This window comes from Bombina bombina, chromosome 7 (assembly GCF_027579735.1).
Source record: "Bombina bombina isolate aBomBom1 chromosome 7, aBomBom1.pri, whole genome shotgun sequence".
In the NCBI taxonomy this organism is placed as follows: Eukaryota; Metazoa; Chordata; class Amphibia; order Anura; family Bombinatoridae; genus Bombina; species Bombina bombina.
In genome coordinates, this window is record NC_069505.1 from 382,599,673 (window position 1) to 382,621,104 (window position 21,432).

At 42.6% G+C, this 21,432-nt stretch overlaps 1 protein-coding gene across 1 annotated transcript in view; it reads right to left on the bottom strand.

The window, feature by feature from the left end:
- DOCK3 (dedicator of cytokinesis 3) overlaps nt 1–21,432 on the bottom strand; it is a 924,676-nt gene that overhangs the window by 107,534 nt on the left and 795,710 nt on the right. Inside the window, exons 41-44 of the mRNA XM_053721106.1 lie at nt 16,686–16,852; nt 13,572–13,658; nt 11,924–12,103; nt 9,896–9,979 (exon numbers count right to left, since the gene is read on the bottom strand). Of these exons, the coding sequence (XP_053577081.1) occupies nt 9,896–9,979; nt 11,924–12,103; nt 13,572–13,658; nt 16,686–16,852 (518 nt within the window). The remainder of the gene's footprint in view (nt 1–9,895; nt 9,980–11,923; nt 12,104–13,571; nt 13,659–16,685; nt 16,853–21,432) is intronic.

Below are 21,432 nucleotides of genomic sequence, written 5' to 3' on the forward strand. Positions count from 1 at the left end.
ACTGTGTCTGTTGTTATATACTTACGCTATCAGCACCTCTCACCTCCTGTTAGTGTGTGATCCTTGTGACTGTGTCTGTTGTTATATACTTACGCTATCAGCACCTCTCACCTCCTGTTAGTGTGTGATCCTTGTGACTGTATATTTTGTTATATACATACGCTATCAGCACCTCTCATCTCCTGTTAGTGTGTGATCCTTGTGACTGTATATGTTGTTATATACATACGCTATCAGCACCTCTCACCTCCTGTTAGTGTGTGATCCTTGTGTCTGTGTCTGTTGTTATATACTTACGCTATCAGCACCTCTCATCTCCTGTTAGTGTGTGATCCTTGTGACTGTGTCTGTTATATACATACGCTATCAGCACCTCTCACCTCATGTTAGTGTGTGATCCTTGTGACTGTGTCTGTTGTTTTATACATACGCTATCAGCACCTCTCACCTCCTGTTAGTGTGTGATTCTTGTGACTGTGCATGTTGTTATATACTTACGCTATCAGCACCTCTCACCTCCTGTTAGTATGTGATCCTTGTGACTGTGTCTGTTATACACATACACTATCAGCACCTCTCACCTCCTGTTAGTGTGTGATCCTTGTGACTGTGTATGTTGTTATATACTTACGCTATCAGCACCTCTCACCTCCTGTTAGTATGTGATCCTTGTGACTGTGTCTGTTATAAACATACACTATCAGCACCTCTCACCTCCTGTTAGTGTGTGATCCTTGTGACTGTATCTGTTGTTTTATACATACACTATCAGCACCTCTCACCTCATGTTAGTATGTGATCACTGTGACTGTGTCTGTTGTTGTATACATACGCAATCAGCACCTCTCACCTTATGTTAGTGTGTGATCCCTGTGACTGTGTCTGTTGTTTTATACATACGCTACCAACAGCACCTCTCATCTCCTGTTAGTGTGTGATCCTTGTGACTGTGTCTGTTGTTACATACATACGCTATCAGCACCTCTCATCTCCTGTTAGTGTGTGATCCTTGTGACTATGTATGTTGTTATATACATACGCTATCAGCACCTCTCACCTCATGTTAGTATGTGATCATTGTGACTGTGTCTGTTATATACATACGCTATCAGCACCTCTCATCTCCTGTTAGTGTGTGATCCTTGTGACTGTATATGTTGTTATATACATACGCTATCAGCACCTCTCACCTCCTGTTAGTGTGTGATCCTTGTGACTGTGTCTGTTGTTATATACTTACGCTATCAGCACCTCTCACCTCCTGTTAGTGTGTGATCCTTGTGACTGTGTCTGTTATATACATACGCTATCAGCACCTCTCACCTCATGTTAGTGTGTGATCCTTGTAACTGTGTCTGTTGTTTTATACATACGCTATCAGCACCTCTCACCTCCTGTTAGTGTGTGATTCTTGTGACTGTGCATGTTGTTATATACTTACGCTATCAGCACCTCTCACCTCCTGTTAGTATGTGATCCTTGTGACTGTGTTTGTTATAAACATACACTATCAGCACCTCTCACCTCCTGTTAGTGTGTGATCCTTGTGACTGTTTATGTTGTTATATACTTACGCTATCAGCACCTCTCACCTCCTGTTAGTATGTGATCCTTGTGACTGTGTCTGTTATAAACATACACTATCAGCACCTCTCACCTCCTGTTAGTGTGTGATCCTTGTGACTGTATCTGTTGTTTTATACATACGCTATCAGCACCTCTCATCTCCTGTTAGTGTGTGATTCTTGTGACTGTGTATGTTGTTATATACTTACGCTATCAGCACCTCTCACCTCCTGTTAGTATGTGATCCTTGTGACTGTGTCTGTTATATACATACACTATAAGCACCTCTCACCTCCTGTTAGTATGTGATCATTGTGACTGTGTCTGTTGTTGCATACATACGCTATCAGCACCTCTCACCTCATGTTAGTGTGTGATCCCTGTGACTGTGTCTGTTGTTTTATACATACGCTACCAACAGCACCTCTCATCTCCTGTTAGTGTGTGATCCTTGTGACTGTGTCTGTTGTTACATACATACGCTATCAGCACCTCTCACCTCCTGTTAGTGTGTGATCCTTGTGACTATGTATGTTGTTATATACATACGCTATCAGCACCTCTCACCTCATGTTAGTATGTGATCATTGTGACTGTGTCTGTTATATACATACGCTATCAGCACCTCTCACCTCCTGTTAGTGTGTGATCCTTGTGACTGTGTCTGTTGTTATATACATACGCTATCAGCACCTCTCACCTCATGTTAGTATGTGATCCTTGTGACTGTGTATGTTGTTATATACATACGCTATCAGCACCTCTCACCTCCTGTTAGTGTGTGATCCTTGTGACTGTGTCTGTTGTTACATACATACGCGATCAGCACCTCTCACCTCCTGTTAGTGTGTGATTCTTGTGACTATGTATGTTATTATATACATACGCTATCAGCACCTCTCACCTCATGTTAGTATGTGATCATTGTGACTGTGTCTGTTATATACTTACGCTATCAGCACCTCTCACCTCCTGTTAGCGTGTGATCCTTGTGACTGTGTTTGTTGTTATATACAATCACTATCAGCACCTCTCAGCTCCTGTTAGTGTGTGATCCTTGTGACTGTGTATGTTTTAATATACTTACGCTATCAGCATCTCTCACCTCCTGTTAGTATGTGATCCTTGTGACTGTGTCTGTTATATACATACACTATCAGCACCTCTCACCTCCTGTTAGTATGTGATCCTTGTGACTGTGTCTGTTGTTATATACATACGCTATCAGCACCTCTCACCTCATGTTAGTGTGTGATCATTGTGACTGTGTATGTTGTTATATACATACACTATCAGCACCTCTCACCTCCTGTTAGTGTGTGATCCTTGTGACTGTGTCTGTTGTTATATACATACGCTATCAGCACCTCTCACCTCCTGTTAGTGTGTGATCCTTGTGACTGTGTCTGTTGTTGTATACATACGCTATCAGCACCTCTCACCTTCTGTTAGTGTGTGATTCTTGTGACTCTGTCTGTTGTTATATACATACGCTATCAGCACCTCTCACCTCCTGTTAGTGTGTGATCATTGTGACTGTGTCTGTTGTTGTATACATACGCTATCAGCACCTCTCACCTCCTGTTAGTGTGTGATCCTTGTGACTGTGTCTGTTGTTATATACTTACGCTATCAGCACCTCTCACCTCCTGTTAGTGTGTGATCCTTGTGACTGTGTCTGTTGTTATATACATACACTATCAGCACCTCTCACCTCCTGTTAGTATGTGATCCTTGTGACTGTGTCTGTTATATACATACACTATCAGCACCTCTCACCTCCTGTTAGTATGTGATCCTTGTGACTGTGTCTGTTGTTGTATACATACGCTATCAGCACCTTTCACCTCCTGTTAGTGTGTGATCCTTGTGACTGTGTCTGTTGTTATATACTTACGCTATCAGCACCTCTCACCTCCTGTTAGTGTGTGATCCTTGTGACTGTGTCTGTTGTTATATACATACACTATCAGCACCTCTCACCTCCTGTTAGTATGTGATCCTTGTGACTGTGTCTGTTATATACATACACTATCAGCACCTCTCACCTCCTGTTAGTATGTGATCCTTGTGACTGTGTCTGTTGTTATATACATACGCTATCAGCACCTCTCACCTCATGTTAGTGTGTGATCATTGTGACTGTGTATGTTGTTATATACATACACTATCAGCACCTCTCACCTCCTGTTAGTGTGTGATCCTTGTGACTGCGTCTGTTATATACATACACTATCAGCACCTCTCACCTCCTGTTAATATGTGATCCTTGTGACTGTGTCTGTTGTTATATACATACGCTATCAGCACCTCTCACCTCCTGTTAGTGTGTAATCCCTGTGACTGTGTATGTTGTTATATACATACGCTATCAGCACCTCTCACCTCATGTTAGTATGTGATCATTGTGACTGTGTCTGTTGTTATATACATACGCTATCAGCACCTCTCACGTCCTGTTAGTGTGTGATCCTTGTGACTGTGTATGTTGTTATATACATACACTATCAGCACCTCTCACGTCCTGTTAGTGTGTGATCCTTGTGACTGTGTATGTTGTTATATACATACACTATCAGCACCTCTCACGTCCTGTTAGTGTGTGATCCTTGTGACTGTGTATGTTGTTATATACATACGCTATCAGCACCTCTCACGTCCTGTTAGTGTGTGATCCTTGTGACTGTGTCTGTTGTTATATACATACGCTATCAGCGCCTCTCACGTCCTGTTAGTGTGTGATCCTTGTGACTGTGTCTGTTGTTATATACATACGCTATCAGCGCCTCTCACCTCATGTTAGTGTGTGATCGTTGTGACTGTGTCTGTTGTATACATACGCTACCAGCACCTCTCACCTTCTGTTAGTGTGTGATCCTTGTGACTGTGTCTGTTGTTATATACTTACGCTATCAGCACCTCTCACCTCATGTTAGTGTGTGATCCTTGTGACTGTGTATGTTGTTATATACTTATGCTATCAGCACCTCTCACCTCCTGTTAGTGTGTGATCCTTGTGACTGTGTCTGTTGTTATATACATACGCTATCAGCACCTCTCACCTCCTGTTAGTGTGTGATCCTTGTGACTGTGTCTGTTGTTATATACATACGCTATCAGCACCTCTCATCTCCTGTTAGTGTGTGATCCTTGTGACTGTGTCTGTTGTTATATACATACGCTATCAGCACCTCTCACCTCATGTTAGTATGTGATCATTGTGACTGTGTCTGTTGTTATATACATACGCTATCAGCACCTCTCACCTCCTGTTAGTGTGTGATCCTTGTGACTGTGTCTGTTGTTATATACATACGCTATCAGCACCTCTCACCTCCTGTTAGTGTGTGATCCTTGTGACTGTGTCTGTTGTTATATACATACGCTATCAGCACCTCTCATCTCCTGTTAGTGTGTGATCCTTGTGACTGTGTCTGTTGTTATATACATACGCTATCAGTGCCTCTCACCTCCTGTTAGTGTGTGATCCCTGTGACTGTGTATGTTGTTATATACATACACTATCAGCACCTCTCACCTCATGTTAGTATGTGATCATTGTGACTGTGTCTGTTGTTATATACATACACTATCAGCACCTCTCACTTCCTGTTAGTCTGTGATCCTTGTGACTGTGTCTGTTGTTATATACATACGCTATCAGCACCTCTCACCTCCTGTTAGTGTGTGATCCTTGTGACTGTGTCTGTTGTTATATACATACGCTATCAGCACCTCTCATCTCCTGTTAGTGTGTGATCCTTGTGACTGTGTCTGTTGTTATATACATACGCTATCAGCACCTCTCACCTCCTGTTAGTGTGTGATCCTTGTGACTGTGTCTGTTGTTATATACATACGCTATCAGCACCTCTCATCTCCTGTTAGTGTGTGATCCTTGTGACTGTGTCTGTTGTTATATACATACGCTATCAGCACCTCTCACCTCATGTTAGTATGTGATCATTGTGACTGTGTCTGTTGTTATATACATACGCTATCAGCACCTCTCACCTCCTGTTAGTGTGTGATCCTTGTGACTGTGTCTGTTGTTATATACATACGCTATCAGCACCTCTCACCTCCTGTTAGTGTGTGATCCTTGTGACTGTGTCTGTTGTTATATACTTACGCTATCAGCACCTCTCATCTCCTGTTAGTGTGTGATCCTTGTGACTGTGTCTGTTGTTATATACATACGCTATCAGTGCCTCTCACCTCCTGTTAGTGTGTGATCCCTGTGACTGTGTATGTTGTTATATACATACACTATCAGCACCTCTCACCTCATGTTAGTATGTGATCATTGTGACTGTGTCTGTTGTTATATACATACGCTATCAGCGCCTCTCACCTCATGTTAGTGTGTGATCCTTGTGACTGTGTATGTTGTTATATACATACACTATCAGCACCTCTCACCTACTGTTAGTGTGTGATTCTTGTGACTATGTATGTTGTTATATACATACACTATCAGTACCTCTCACCTCCTGTTAGTGTGTGATCCTTGTGAATATGTATGTTGTTATATACATACACTATCAGCACCTCTCACCTCCTGTTAGTGTGTGATCCTTGTGAATATGTATGTTGTTATATACATACGCTATCAGCACCTCTCATCTCCTGTTAGTGTGTGATCCTTGTGACTGTGTCTGTTGTTATATACATACGCTATCAGCACCTCTCACCTCCTGTTAGTATGTGATCATTGTGACTGTGTCTGTTGTTATATACATACGCTATCAGCACCTCTCACCTCATGTTAGTATGTGATCCTTGTGACTGTGTCTGTTGTTATATACATACGCTATCAGCACCTCTCACCTCATGTTAGTATGTGATCATGTGACTGTGTCTGTTATATACATACACTATCAGCACCTCTCACCTCCTGTTAGTATGTGATCCTTGTGACTGTGTCTGTTATATACATACACTATCAGCACCTCTCACCTCCTGTTAGTATGTGATCCTTGTGACTGTGTCTGTTGTTATATACATATGCTATCAGCACCTCTCACCTCATGTTAGTGTGTGATCATTGTGACTGTGTATGTTGTTATATACATACACTATCAGCACCTCTCACCTCCTGTTAGTGTCTGATCCTTGTGACTGCGTCTGTTATATACATACACTATCAGCACCTCTCACCTCCTGTTAGTATGTGATCCTTATGACTGTGTCTGTTGTTATATACATACGCTATCAGCACCTCTCACCTCATGTTAGTGTGTGATCATTGTGACTGTGTATGTTGTTATATACATACACTATCAGCACCTCTCACCTCCTGTTAGTGTGTGATCCTTGTGACTGTGTCTGTTGTTATATACATACGCTATCAGCACCTCTCATCTCCTGTTAGTGTGTGATCCTTGTGACTGTGTCTGTTGTTATATACATACGCTATCAGCACCTCTCACCTCCTGTTAGTGTGTGATCCCTGTGACTGTGTATGTTGTTATATACATACACTATCAGCACCTCTCACCTCATGTTAGTATGTGATCATTGTGACTGTGTCTGTTGTTATATACATACGCTATCAGCGCCTCTCACCTCATGTTAGTGTGTGATCCTTGTGACTGTGTATGTTGTTATATACATACACTATCAGCACCTCTCACCTACTGTTAGTGTGTGATTCTTGTGACTATGTATGTTGTTATATACATACACTATCAGTACCTCTCACCTCCTGTTAGTGTGTGATCCTTGTGAATATGTATGTTGTTATATACATACACTATCAGCACCTCTCACCTCATGTTAGTATGTGATCATTGTGACTGTGTCTGTTGTTATATACATACGCTATCAGCACCTCTCACGTCCTGTTAGTGTGTGATCCTTGTGACTGTGTATGTTGTTATATACATACACTATCAGCACCTCTCACGTCCTGTTAGTGTGTGATCCTTGTGACTGTGTCTGTTGTTATATACATACACTATCAGCACCTCTCACGTCCTGTTAGTGTGTGATCCTTGTGACTGTGTCTGTTGTTATATACATACGCTATCAGCGCCTCTTACGTCCTGTTAGTGTGTGATCCTTGTGACTGTGTCTGTTGTTATATACATACGCTATCAGCGCCTCTCACCTCATGTTAGTGTGTGATCGGTGTGACTGTGTCTGTTGTATACATACGCTACCAGCACCTCTCACCTTCTGTTAGTGTGTGATCCTTGTGACTGTGTCTGTTGTTATATACTTACGCTATCAGCACCTCTCACCTCATGTTAGTGTGTGATCCTTGTGACTGTGTATGTTGTTATATACTTATGCTATCAGCACCTCTCACCTCCTGTTAGTGTGTGATCCTTGTGACTGTGTCATTTGTTATATACATACGCTATCAGCACCTCTCACCTCCTGTTAGTGTGTGATCCTTGTGACTGTGTCTGTTGTTATATACATACACTATCAGCACCTCTCACCTCCTGTTAGTGTGTGATCCTTGTGACTGTGTCTGTTGTTATATACATACGCTATCAGCACCTCTCATCTCCTGTTAGTGTGTGATCCTTGTGACTGTGTCTGTTGTTATATACATACGCTATCAGCACCTCTCACCTCATGTTAGTATGTGATCATTGTGACTGTGTCTGTTGTTATATACATACGCTATCAGCACCTCTCACCTCCTGTTAGTGTGTGATCCTTGTGACTGTGTCTGTTGTTATATACATACGCTATCAGCACCTCTCACCTCCTGTTAGTGTGTGATCCTTGTGACTGTGTCTGTTGTTATATACATACGCTATCAGCACCTCTCATCTCATGTTAGTGTGTGATCCTTGTGACTGTGTCTGTTGTTATATACATACGCTATCAGTGCCTCTCACCTCCTGTTAGTGTGTGATCCCTGTGACTGTGTATGTTGTTATATACATACACTATCAACACATCTCACCTCATGTTAGTATGTGATCATTGTGACTGTGTCTGTTGTTATATACATACGCTATCAGCGCCTCTCACCTCATGTTAGTGTGTGATCCTTGTGACTGTGTATGTTGTTATATACATACACTATCAGCACCTCTCACCTACTGTTAGTGTGTGATTCTTGTGACTATGTATGTTGTTATATACATACCCTATCAGCACCTCTCTTCTCCAATTAGTGTGTGATCCTTGTGACTGTGTATGTTGTTATATACATACACTATCAGCACCTCTCACCTCCTGTTAGTGTGTGATCCTTGTGACTGTGTCTGTTGTTATATACATACGCTATCAGCACCTCTCACCTCCTGTTAGTATATGATCATTGTGACTGTGTCTGTTGTTATATACATACGCTATCAGCACCTCTCACCTCATGTTAGTATGTGATCATTGTGACTGTGTCTGTTGTTATATACTTACGCTATCAGCACCTCTCACCTCATGTTAGTATGTGATCATTGTGACTGTGTCTGTTGTTATATACATACGCTATCAGCACCTCTCATCTCCTGTTAGTGTGTGATCCTTGTGACTGTGTCTGTTGTTATATACATACGCTATCAGTGCCTCTCACCTCCTGTTAGTGTGTGATCCCTGTGACTGTGTATGTTGTTATATACATACACTATCAGCACCTCTCACCTCATGTTAGTATGTGATCATTGTGACTGTGTCTGTTGTTATATACATACGCTATCAGCACCTCTCACCTCCTGTTAGTATGTGATCCTTGTGACTGTGTATGTTGTTATATACATACGCTATCAGCACCTCTCACTTCCTGTTAGTGTGTGATCCTTGTGACTGTGTCTGTTGTTATATACATACGCTATCAGCGCCTCTCACCTCATGTTAGTGTGTGATCCTTGTGACTGTGTATGTTGTTATATACATACGCTATCAGCACCTCTCATCTCCTGTTAGTGTGTGATCCTTGTGACTGTGTATGTTGTTATATACATACACTATCAGCACCTCTCACCTCCTGTTAGTGTGTGATCCTTGTGACTATGTATGTTGTTATATACATACACTATCAGTACCTCTCACGTCCTGTTAGTGTGTGATCCTTGTGAATATGTATGTTGTTATAGACATACGCTATCAGCACCTCTCAGCTCCTGTTAGTGTTTAGTACCTGTAACTGTGTCTATTTATATATATATATATATATATATATTTATATATATATATATACATTATCAGTACCTTTCACCTCCTGTCAGTGTGTGATTCCATTGACTACTGTATGTCTATTACAGTATTATATACATACACTATCAGCACCTCTCACCTTCTGTAAGTGTTAGATACCAAGGCTTTGTCTTATATACATACGGTATCAACAAACCAGTGCTACAAGTACCTGTTCCTGCATGAGCTCTTTAAGCTGGCTGATCTTCTCAGCATCTTCAGGATGCTGGGTAATATAATCCTTGTCAAAGAACGCCTGGAAGAAAGAGGAAGGAACAGGTGTAAAAAAAATCAGAAAAGGGGGAAATTAGAGAGAAAATGAAAGAGGAAGAAGATGGGGTGTATGAAAGAGAGAATAAAGGTATAATAATGTGTAGGAAACAAGAGGTAGAGAAAAGGATATGGTTAGAGAGAGAGAGAATACATAGATTTAGGAGACTAGCATTTGCAATGCAAAAACATTATGGTTTTTGGTTTCCCTTTATATGGCATGCCAACCCATTACAAGCTTCACATCTGGATTCCAATCAATCATAACTGACATAATCAGTTCAAGTGATTTTGTTTTTGCTTTGTATTCTAAGTGATTCCAATCCACAAATAATAATAATAATTATATCACACAGTGGTATCATTAGATTATCAAGCATGTTATTGCACGATTTTAAGCGATGTTCATAAAACCAAAACAAAAGCTAATTAATTCAGTAATGATTATAACTGAGTAATATGTTTCTCTGCTTTTTCATTTTTTCTTAAATGTAATATTAAATTATGACATGAATAACAATATCATATTGTCTGCAGGGTTGTCTGAAATCAGTTTGATCTGGAAAACTCCAGGAAAAGGCATGAGATGTGCTTTGTATGGCAATTATCTTTTTTTATTTTTTAAAGTAGATGTTACTGTTCTGAAAAAACAACTTTCAGCCAATGAGCATTAGAGTCTCAGGACTCCATTGTACAGCAACTTTCACCTTCAATGACTCAATGACTATGTTTATTATTATATACATAGACTCTTCTCACCTCCTGTTTGGGAGTGATCCCTGTGACTGTGTTTGTTTATTTATTTATTTATTTTTAAAGTATATGTTCCTGTGCTAAACTTTGTCTGTGTGAGCTGTCCCTATCTGCCAATTAGCAGTTGAGTCCCACGACTCAGAGCTGTACACAATCATGCACTACCTGTTAGTTTGAAATTACTTTTAAAAAGCCTTTGTTAAAAATATATATTTTGCATAAAAAATGTTAACATGCCTTTTCATATACATGATAAAAAAGGTTTAAGTACCATGCCCCTTTAAATTGTTGAAAGACAATAACAATATAAGTGCATAATCAATAAAAAGACTACAGTATGCAATAACCCTTAGGACCCAATGATGTAAAGCTCCGCCGCTCTATGAGATGTTTCGTGACTGCTAAATTTTAGCTTGTGAGATGTTTATCTTGCTATGCAGGATTCTGGACATGAAGGATAGGCAACTGCATCTATTTAATGCTCATTAAAAAAATCAAAGATTTTGAATGATTTATCTCCCTGCTGGCGAGTTTATCATCAGATCCTCTGGAATCCATTTACTAAGTTGCGATTGCTGCTTCGAAAACCCATAGTTAAGTAGCAGCGATCTGATCGGGAGGATTTATAGCCCCTTCTAGCAGCTGATTGGCTGCCAGCAAGCAGGGGGTGGCATATGCTGTTGCAGCAATGTCTGGCGAATCATGTCCTCTCAGTGTTTAATAAATGGAGCCCTCTGTCGGAATCTTAAATGAGCAGTCATTTTTTTTCTGACAAATTTTAAAATGTATGTCAATTTGATGGCCTCTGTATCATGTAACAACCATCAGGCAATCACAGACTCATATGCGTACACACTGTGAACTCTTGCACATGCTTAGTAGGAGCTGGTGCCTCAGAGAGTGTGCATATAAAAAGACTGTGCTCAACTTGATAATATAAATTAATTGGAAATTTTCTTAAAACTGCACGCTCTATCTGAATCATGAAAGTTTAAATTTGACTATTGTGAACATGTCCATTTGTTGCTTTGATCTCATTTATTTTTCTTTTCTTTCCCCCTCTTCCTGTGACCCTCTTCACCCGGTCACCCTCTCCACCCGGTCACAGGAAGGTCCCAGCAGCCTTTATACTCTTTCATTCCTTTTAGGTTACCGTCATTATAGCTATGACCCTCACCTCTTGGTATCGTGTGATTCCCCCGTTCACAGCTGCATCGATGACACCATTCAGACACATGCTGAGCAAGTTGATGTTCCCATGTAGCGTATGGTGCTGATACTGTGTAATCAGAGCCCGGAGTTCCTGTGTCTTGTTACCCAGTACCTGCAGAGCATTTTCCAGTGGGCTGACTTCAACCTATTGGATGGTACAGTGTGAGGATCTACATGTGTGACATTGAACCTCAACAGATTTAGATATACAGCTTCCTACCCTCAATACACAACATTCCCACAATAGCAAAGAAAAGCTTGATCATATTAAAAATATCTGTTGATTACGTCACATATCTGGTATCCATCATATCCTAAAGGACAACTCATTCAATCTATAGGATGACACAATATACAATTCAAGTGCAGCACGGTAAATACAGCACACCACAGTTTCTTGATTTATAATCTGAAATAGCCTCATTTATAACCATCATAACCAGGCATCCCACTAACCAGAAAGCGCAATCACAATATAATGATTCCTCATAAAATCACAATGTCCCCTCCAAAAAGATCCCTTATAATATAATAGATCCCAAGTGATTTTCTATTATGGAGCTTCTATGAAAAAAATGTAGCAACAGCAACATTCATTTTTGCAGTTGTGGTTAGGTAGGTTGGGGATGACCATCACTATTTTATGGGCGAGGCTGTGTCGGGAGGGTTGGGGTCACAATGTGTTGGCGTGTCTGGGTTTATGGGCAGGGCTAAGGAAAATTCTGCAAACCGAGACATATGGCTGTCTCAGAAAAACATAGCTCTGAATTAGGGACTAACTATCTCAAATAGGGATAGTTGGGAATTCTGAAACTGAAAATATTGTATCAATGTTAGTTAGTGACAGAGTACTATTTATCTGACTCACTAAATAACAGTGGCTTCTAATTAGTAGTCCCTATAGCCAACAACATTAGTTTCTGACCACAACCACTATGACCCAAATACCCACAGTACATAGCAACACATAACAAATCTGAGCCTCACTGTCATCTTGCTTATGCACACAACCTCTCACACTCCCGTACTGCCAGGGACCAGTGTGGCCCCCGAGGGGTGGCATGCACTCCATTCACAATAATTGCACCCAAGTATGAAATATGTGCAAGATACCTCGTTTTGTTTTACATGCCCTTTAATTTACTCAGGATGAGAAGAGAGGTAATTATGTTAAAAAGTGTTTTGCCCTATTTTAAATATCTACTCCTGCTGGAACTTCAGACCCTCCTGCAGGAAGAAGTTGCACGAAACGCGTCTTGTTAGTTAGTGAATGATATTATATGAATCTGCATTTTATATTTTTTGTACATCCTTAAAAATATATTTTTTCAAACAGCCACTGCCATTCAAACGTTTGGAGAGTGAAGTGTTAGTGGCTTGTGGCTTTATCCTGCTGTGCTAAAGTGGGCACCTATTTCCTGCCGCCTCATTTGCATGCAGAGTAGAGGATGTATTGTCACATGACTTGAAGTGCATTGATTCAGATTTCAGACTCCTTGCATACAACTGTGCTCTATGGAAGCTCCATATACACTGTACACTCCATACTCTATACTCTTTAGGTTCTCTCATGCACACATCTACAGTACTGTGTTCTCTTAAAATTACATTACCAGCTCTCTCTTCTGCACCTCGAACCAGCAAGAGATCCCAGGAAGGCTGTGAGATAGTGTGAGGGTACTGCGCTCTATCCAGAGACTCTGAAAAATAGACAGACAAAGTGAGATTTCTACTCTCAAATGAGACTGGCAAGCTCAGGGGATTTTACTCTTTCTGCAGGCTCAGAGTTCTGAATATGGAGCGTATTTTACAGTATATTATATTGTTATTATTATGCATCTATTTAAAAACAAAAATACTCAATAAGATTCCAGTTAACATCTTGCTAAAATGGATTATTGATAAAATAAGATGTCTACTGAAAGTTTCTGTTGATTAATTATTAAATGATATCCAAACCTATCAAAATTGCTCAGTTCCTTAAAGGGACATAAAACTCAGTTTTTTTTATGATTTAGAAAGAGCATGTTATTTTAAACAACTTTCTAATTTACTTCTATTATCTAATTTGCTTCATTCTCTTGATATAATTAGCTGAAAAGCATATCTAGATAGGCTCAGTATGATATCTAAAGAATTAAGCAAATTAAATAATAGAAGTAAAGTGGAATGTTGTTTAAAATTGTATTCTCTACCTGAATCATGAAAGGGACACTAAACCCACATTTTTTTCTTTCATGATTCAGATAGAGCAGCAATTTTAAGCAACTTTCTAATTTACTCCTATTATCAAATTCTCTTCGTTCTCTTGGTATCTTTATTTGGAAAAGGAATGTAAGCATAGGAGCAGGCCCGTTTTTGGTTCAGCACCCTGGATAGCGCTTGCTGATTGGTGGCTACATTTAGCTTACGAGACGTAAAGCTTACATTCCTGCTTTTCCAAATACAGATTCCAAGAAAACGAAGAAAAGTTGATCATAGGAGTAAATTAGAAAGTTGCTTAAAATTGTATGCTCTATCTGAATCATACAAAAAAAAAAAATGTGGGTTCAGTGTCCCTTTAAACAACACAGAACACCCACAGCCAGCGCCAGTAGACACCTTTAATGCTACCCTACAAGACTACTTTACAGTAACAAAACCAGGGTTGGACTGGGAAATCAGACCAGAAATGGAAATGTTTGAAGACTGGCCCCAGCCCCCGCCTCCACTCCCCCTTACTTTGCCTAGGGCCACTTTTCCTATACAATAGGCCCCCACACCCTCGTTAGGAGCAGCCCTGGGGCCACTTTTTTGCTACCACAGGCCCCCACACAATCATCAGGAGCGGAGCAGCCACGAAGAAATGCTCTATGCATGCACACAAGGCTTGCTCTGTGACCTCCCTGACCAAGGATGTGGCCCTATGGGGACGACAGCCCACTGGCCTGTCTGGAAAAGTCCCGGTACCCCAGCAAACCAATTCAGCACTGAACAAAACTAACATGTACAAATTACTGTTTTCCATGTTGCTTGCAGTTCCCACCTGATGTGCAAGATATCATGTATTGGGCATCTAACATAACTATATATGTTGAAGGCGGGAACCCCAACTAATTAAACTATGGAAGAGATAGGTAAATTCATGTTCAAGAAATTTCACATTTACAAAGAGGCAGCTCGAAAACCTCATGAGCATCTATGAATCTAGCCCACAGTCAATGAAGATGATGAAGAATAATCTATTAAAATAAACATATGAGGCTGGCACAGATGTAAATTAAATAGTTTATTAAATATTTTTATTAAATATTTTTAAATATATTTGTGTGCCTATTGCTGCTTAGTCGATCTCAGGTGAAGGTGACATGCAAAATAAATGTTTTATACCATCAGGTTAAACTTGCTAAAACCTAAATGAAAATGGATCTAGTGTTACGCTTAACACATGATGAAATGTTCATGAGCTTATAAAACAAAATGATGAAGTACAAGGTGGCCCTCGGTTTACTCTGGTTCAATTTGCGCCGTTTCAGAATAACAACCTTTTTTTTCTGTCATGTGACTGCTATTGAAAAGCTTTGGAAAGCAAAGTGCACTAATTAAAATAGCCAGTAGGTGGAGCTGTCCGCTTGTTTTGCAGCAAAGTTATGCAACTTAACAGCCTGAAATTGATCTGTGTACACAGAGCAGACATTAGCTATTGAGCAACAAGATTTAGCAGCCACTTCCCTATTATCTTCCAGTCCAACAGCTTGAGGTGAGGGTGCCTAACTGCAGATTGAAATGCATAGAATAGGTGCAGACCCAGTATTATCTAACATGCTAACAATGCAGATAACTGATTGCAGAAAAATGCAAGTAAAAAAAAGTTTTTGTTTATTAAACTTGGTTTGATGATGATGTAGTCTGTTGTGTAATTATTTAAATAGGTGCTGTTAGAAAATGTTTTTGTTCATTAAACTTAGTTTAATGATGATACAATCTATATTATTAGGTTTATAATGCTGTTTAGCATTTAAAGTCTTCATTTCAAAGCTTTAAAAATAATGTATTAGGTGTTACTTATGACAATTTTGAGAGGGGCCTGGAACCTAACCCCCTCACTTCCCATTGACTTACATTATAAACTGGGTTTCAATTTACAACTGTTTCGATTTACAACCATTCCTCCTGGAACCTAACCCCGGCGTAAACTGAGGGCTACCTGTATATTCATTTGCTGCAAAAAGGGAAACTGTAAGGGTAACTTCACCAGCTAAATTTTATAATGTTTTTTGACATTATAATATTTGCAGTAAAAATTTGCCTTAGTAAATACCTTATCCGTAACATTTGTAGTTTGTGTAGAGTAATATGAGTTATATGATCTTGGGAAATTATGTAAAGTCATTGGATTTGCAGCATCAGTCTTTGATAAATGTGCATATTGGAAATTAGTAAACTTCTGATATGTTCATTTTATTGATACTGTATACATAAAGGTCACTAAGATATAGTATGACAATGTTCCCCATTACTGGACAGATAGCTCAGCATGCTAAGGCACTGTGGCTGAGCTCTGTAGCAGCCCAAGGGTTGCAGGTTCGATCCCTGGTGAGGTTCACTCAGCCTTTCATCCTTCCGAGGTCGATAAAATGAGCAGCGCCTTGAGACCCTTTCGGGTGATTACCCGCGCTTTACAAGTACCCAATACGTACATTACAAGACAGAAAAAACGTTCCCCCAAACACCTATGAAACACCAACCTTAAACTCATTGTCCTTGTCCCGTTGTCCTCGGTGGAACGGTCGGTCGTAGCGGAACCTGCGCACATTGTTCACTCTGTAGAAGCTCTTTATTCTCTCTGGTACATGATCCATTTGCAGAACTCGTGGTGTGTCCGGAAGTGGAGTTACTGCATAAATCTGCAGGTCTGAGTGGGAGTTAGGGGCAAACTGGAGACACTATGCATAGAATTGTATTTCTCCATCACTGCTGTACCTCACCATGATCAGTCATATAGAACCTTTTCTTCTGCTCTTTACAATACTATTATACTGATTGTTGTTCTAGTATTAAATGCAACAGTTTTGGTTCAGGGGGCTGTGGGGATTTAAGACAATAAGGCAGAGAACAAGTATCTGGGCTATAACAAACAGACAGAGTCTCCTAAAGACAGAACACAGAACTTAAGTAATTTTATCCATGAATGCACAATTCTTAGGTCTGTTTCACTTATATACAAGGCAGAAAAGGATGCAGCCAATTATATGCTGTATCATGTAAAACATTACACTCTACAGCTGTTTCTCTCAATTCATTACCAATAAATTAGCTAATGCACTGCTGTACAGACAGAGCACCTACGTTATCTGCAACAACAAAAAATACCACTACTAAATTGCTATGCACAACAGTCAACCCTCAGGTAGTAAACTGCTTTGGGAACAAACTTCTATGTTATACAGAATGGACAGGTATTACGCAGCCTCTACATAAAAATAATCGGGGATGGAGACAGAGCATCAATTAATATATAAACTAGATATACAGTATTTTGCATATATAGCTTATATCAGCGCTCAACAAACCCAGGAACCAGGGAATCACTGGCTTCTTAAAATTACGCCCTTGCACCCTGGTTTAGAACCCCCAAAGACACCCATCAGTGCCCCTTATTTATGCCCTCCAAGCCGCCACCTAAAGTGTTTAGCCTAGTGCGGATGGATCCTTTCTAGACCTTGCAGCTATGAAATACAAACTGTCATGAATCTATTTAATAATAATAATTTAATAATTCCCCCTAACTGATCTGTCAAGTCCCTCCCACCTTGTGAGGTCACTCACCTTCAAAACAGCATGTGACTATTTCACTAGTGCTTGATTAAACAAGCTAGTGACTGTACCTAAAGCTTTAGTGATTCATAGCCAACTTCCAGCTATTGTTGCCTAAACTTCTGAACCTCTGAGTTCTCTGCACATCTAAAAGAGCAACTCATGTTTTTCCTTCTGACATTTGTCTCACACAGCCAGCTGTCTGCACTTGTGTCTCCCTTACTGGCTCCCAGAAAGGAATCAAACCAGCAGGGACTTCAGTACCTGGGAATTCTTGCAGCGTGTCGCCAGTTCTCTCTACCACCTACTCAGTTCCTTGGGGTCAACGGAATCTAAGTGGTGCGTGAACGCTTCAGTATAAGTGAACATCTTAATTAAAGGGACATTGTACACTTACTGCAACTGAGCTGTTCAATTAAAGGGATATTGTAAATTTTTCTACAACTACGCTGCCTTATTAAAGGAACATTGTACATACCAGCATAGCTGCATATCCTAACTAAAGGAACATTGTACATACCAGCATAGCTGCATATCCTAACTAAAGGAACATTGTACATACCAGCATAGCTGCATATCCTAACTAAAGGAACATTATACACTATCTGCATCTTGCTACCTAATTAAAGGAACACTGTACAACCAACATAAGTGCTCTACTTAATTAAAGGGATATATCACTCTTCAATACAACTAAGCTGCATATCTAAAGGGGACATTTTGAACCCCAGCACATCTGAGAACCTATTCTTGTCTATCTCTCGTGCACAGAATCATGGCTTCTACCGTCTAACCTCTGCAGTTGTGGTTCACAAATATACTCACTTCTAATCGAACTCTTGCTGTGACTAAACGGCATTCTCAGTCACAATTTCATAAATCCAGTTTAGTCAAGCCCTCACTCTTATACCTCCTGTGAAGACTCTTTACCCATGGCGTGAAATGGGGGAGGTAGTCAATGTCACTTTATTTCACGTGCAATGCTGCCTGGAGTGGTCAGTAACATGGCAGACAGATTAGGGGTTAAACAGCTGTACAATGCAGCAGGTTTCCCTACAAACAACACATTCTCACACACATACAAACATACTGTATATATATACATTGGGGCATATTTATCAAGCTCCGAATGGAGCTTGATGCCTCGTGTTTCTGGCGAGCCTGCAGGCTCACCAGAAACAGCAGTTATAACCTATCCACCTGCTCTGAGCAGGCGGACAGACATCGCAGAGTACGATCGGGTTGATTGACACCCCCCTGCTGGTGGCCTATTGGCCGCGAGTCTGCAGGGGGCGGCGTTGCACCAGCAGCTCTTGTGAGCTGCTGGTGCAATGCTGAATACGGCAGGTGTATTGCTCGCCGTATTCAGCGATGTCTGTCGGATCTGATCCGCACTGTCGGATCAGGTCCGACAGACCTTGATAAATATAGGCCTGTATATCTATATATAAATATTTATATATATATATATATATATATATAGTACTAAAGCCCGTGTACACGGGCCATTTTTTTCAGAACAGCGGTCCCACCCCTTGCTCTCTCCCCCCTTTCTTTTGCTCTCTCTTTCCCCCTCTCTTTTGCTTTCTTTCCCCCCTCTCTTTTGCTTTCTTTCCCCCCTCTCTTTTGCTTTCTCTCCCCCCTCTCCTTTGTTCTCTCTCTCCCCTCTTTTGCTCTCTCTCTCCCCTCTTTTGCTCTCTCTCTCCCCTCTTTGGCTCTCTCCATCCTTTCTTTTGCTCTCTCTCCCCCCCTTTTTGGCTCTCCCCCCCCTCTTTGGCTCCCCCCCCCCTCTTTGGCTCCCCCCCCTCTTTGGCTCTCTCCCCTCTTTGGCTCTCTCTCTCCCCTCTTTGCCCCCCCCCCTTTGGCTCTCTCTCCCCCCTCTTTGGCTCTCTCTCCCCCCTCTTTGGCTCTCTCTCCTCTTTGGCTCTCTCTCTCCCCCCTCTTTGGCTCTCCCCTCCCCTTTGGCTCCCCCCTCCCCTTTGGCTCCCCCCCTCTTTGGCTCTCCCCCCCCCCCCTCTTTTGCTCTCCCCTCCCCTCTTTGGCTCTCTCCCCCTCTTTTGTTCTCTCCCCCCTCTTTGGCGCTCTCCCCCCCTCTTTGGCTCTCTCCCCCCCTCTTTGGCTCTCTCCCCCCCCCTCTTTGGCTCTGCCCCCCCCTCTTTGGCTCTGCCCCCCCTCTTTGGCTCTCTCTCCCCCCTCTTTGGCTCTCTCCCCTCTTTTGCTCTCCTCTTTGGCTCTCTTTCCTCTTTGGCTCTCTTTCCTCTTTGGCTCTCTCTCTCTCCCCCCTCTTTGGCTCTCCCCCCCCTTTAGCTCTCTCCCCCCCCCCCTTTGGCTCTCTCCCCCCCCCCCTCTTTGGCTCTCTCTCCCCCCTCTTTGGCTCTCTCTCCTTTTTGGCTCTTTTTCCTCTTTGGCTCTCTCTCTCCCTTCTCTTTGGCTCTCCCCCCCTTCTCTTTGGCTCTCCCCCCCTTCTCTTTGGCTCTCTTCCCCCCCTTCTCTTTGGCTCTCTCCCCCCCCCCCTTCTCTTTGGCTCTCTCTCCCCCCCCTTCTCTTTGGCTCTCTCTCCCCCCCCCTTCTCTTTGGCTCTCTGCCCCCCCCTTCTCTTTGGCTCTCTGCCCCCCCCTTCTCTTTGGCTCTCTGCCCCCCCCCTTCTCTTTGGCTCTCTGCCCCCCCCTTCTCTTTGGCTCTCTGCCCCCCCCCCCTTCTCTTTGGCTCTCTGCCCCCCCCCTTCTCTTTGGCTCTCTGCCCCCCCCTTCTCTTTGGCTCTCTGCCCCCCCCCTTCTCTTTGGCTCTCTGCCCCCCCCTTCTCTTTGGCTCTCTGCCCCCCCCCCTTCTCTTTGGCTCTCTGCCCCCCCCCTTCTCTTTGGCTCTCTGCCCCCCCCGCCTTCTCTTTGGCTCTCTGCCCCCCCCGCCTTCTCTTTGGCTCTCTGCCCCCCCGCCTTCTCTTTGGCTCTCTGCCCCCCCCGCCTTCTCTTTGGCTCTCTGCCCCCCCCGCCTTCTCTTTGGCTCTCTGCCCCCCCCCTTCTCTTTGGCTCTCTGCCCCCCCCTTCTCTTTGGCTCTCTGCCCCCCCCTTCTCTTTGGCTCTCTGCCCCCCCCTTCTCTTTGGCTCTCTGCCCCCCCCTTCTCTTTGGCTCTCTGCCCCCCCCTTCTCTTTGGCTCTCTGCCCCCCCCTTCTCTTTGGCTCTCTGCCCCCCCCTACTCTTTGGCTCGCTGCCCCCCCCTTCTCTTTGGCTCTCTGCCCCCCCTTCTCTTTGGCTCTCTGCCCCCCCCCCCTTCTCTTTGGCTCTCTGCCCCCCCTTCTCTTTGGCTCTCTGCCCCCCCCTTCTCTTTGGCTCTCTGCCCCCCCTTCTCTTTGGCTCTCTGCCCCCCCCCCTTCTCTTTGGCTCTCTGCCTCCCCCCCCCTTCTCTTTGGCTCTCTGCCCCCCCCTTCTCTTTGGCTCTCTGCCCCCCCCCTTCTCTTTGGCTCTCTGCCCCCCCCTTCTCTTTGGCTCTCTGCCCCCCCCTTCTCTTTGGCTCTCTGCCCCCCCTTCTCTTTGGCTCTCTGCCCCCCCTTCTCTTTGGCTCTCTGCCCCCCCCCTTCTCTTTGGCTCTCTGCCCCCCCCCCTTCTCTTTGGCTCTCTGCCCCCCCTTCTCTTTGGCTCTCTGCCCCCCCCCCCTCCTGCTCCCTCTCTGGCTCTGTCTTC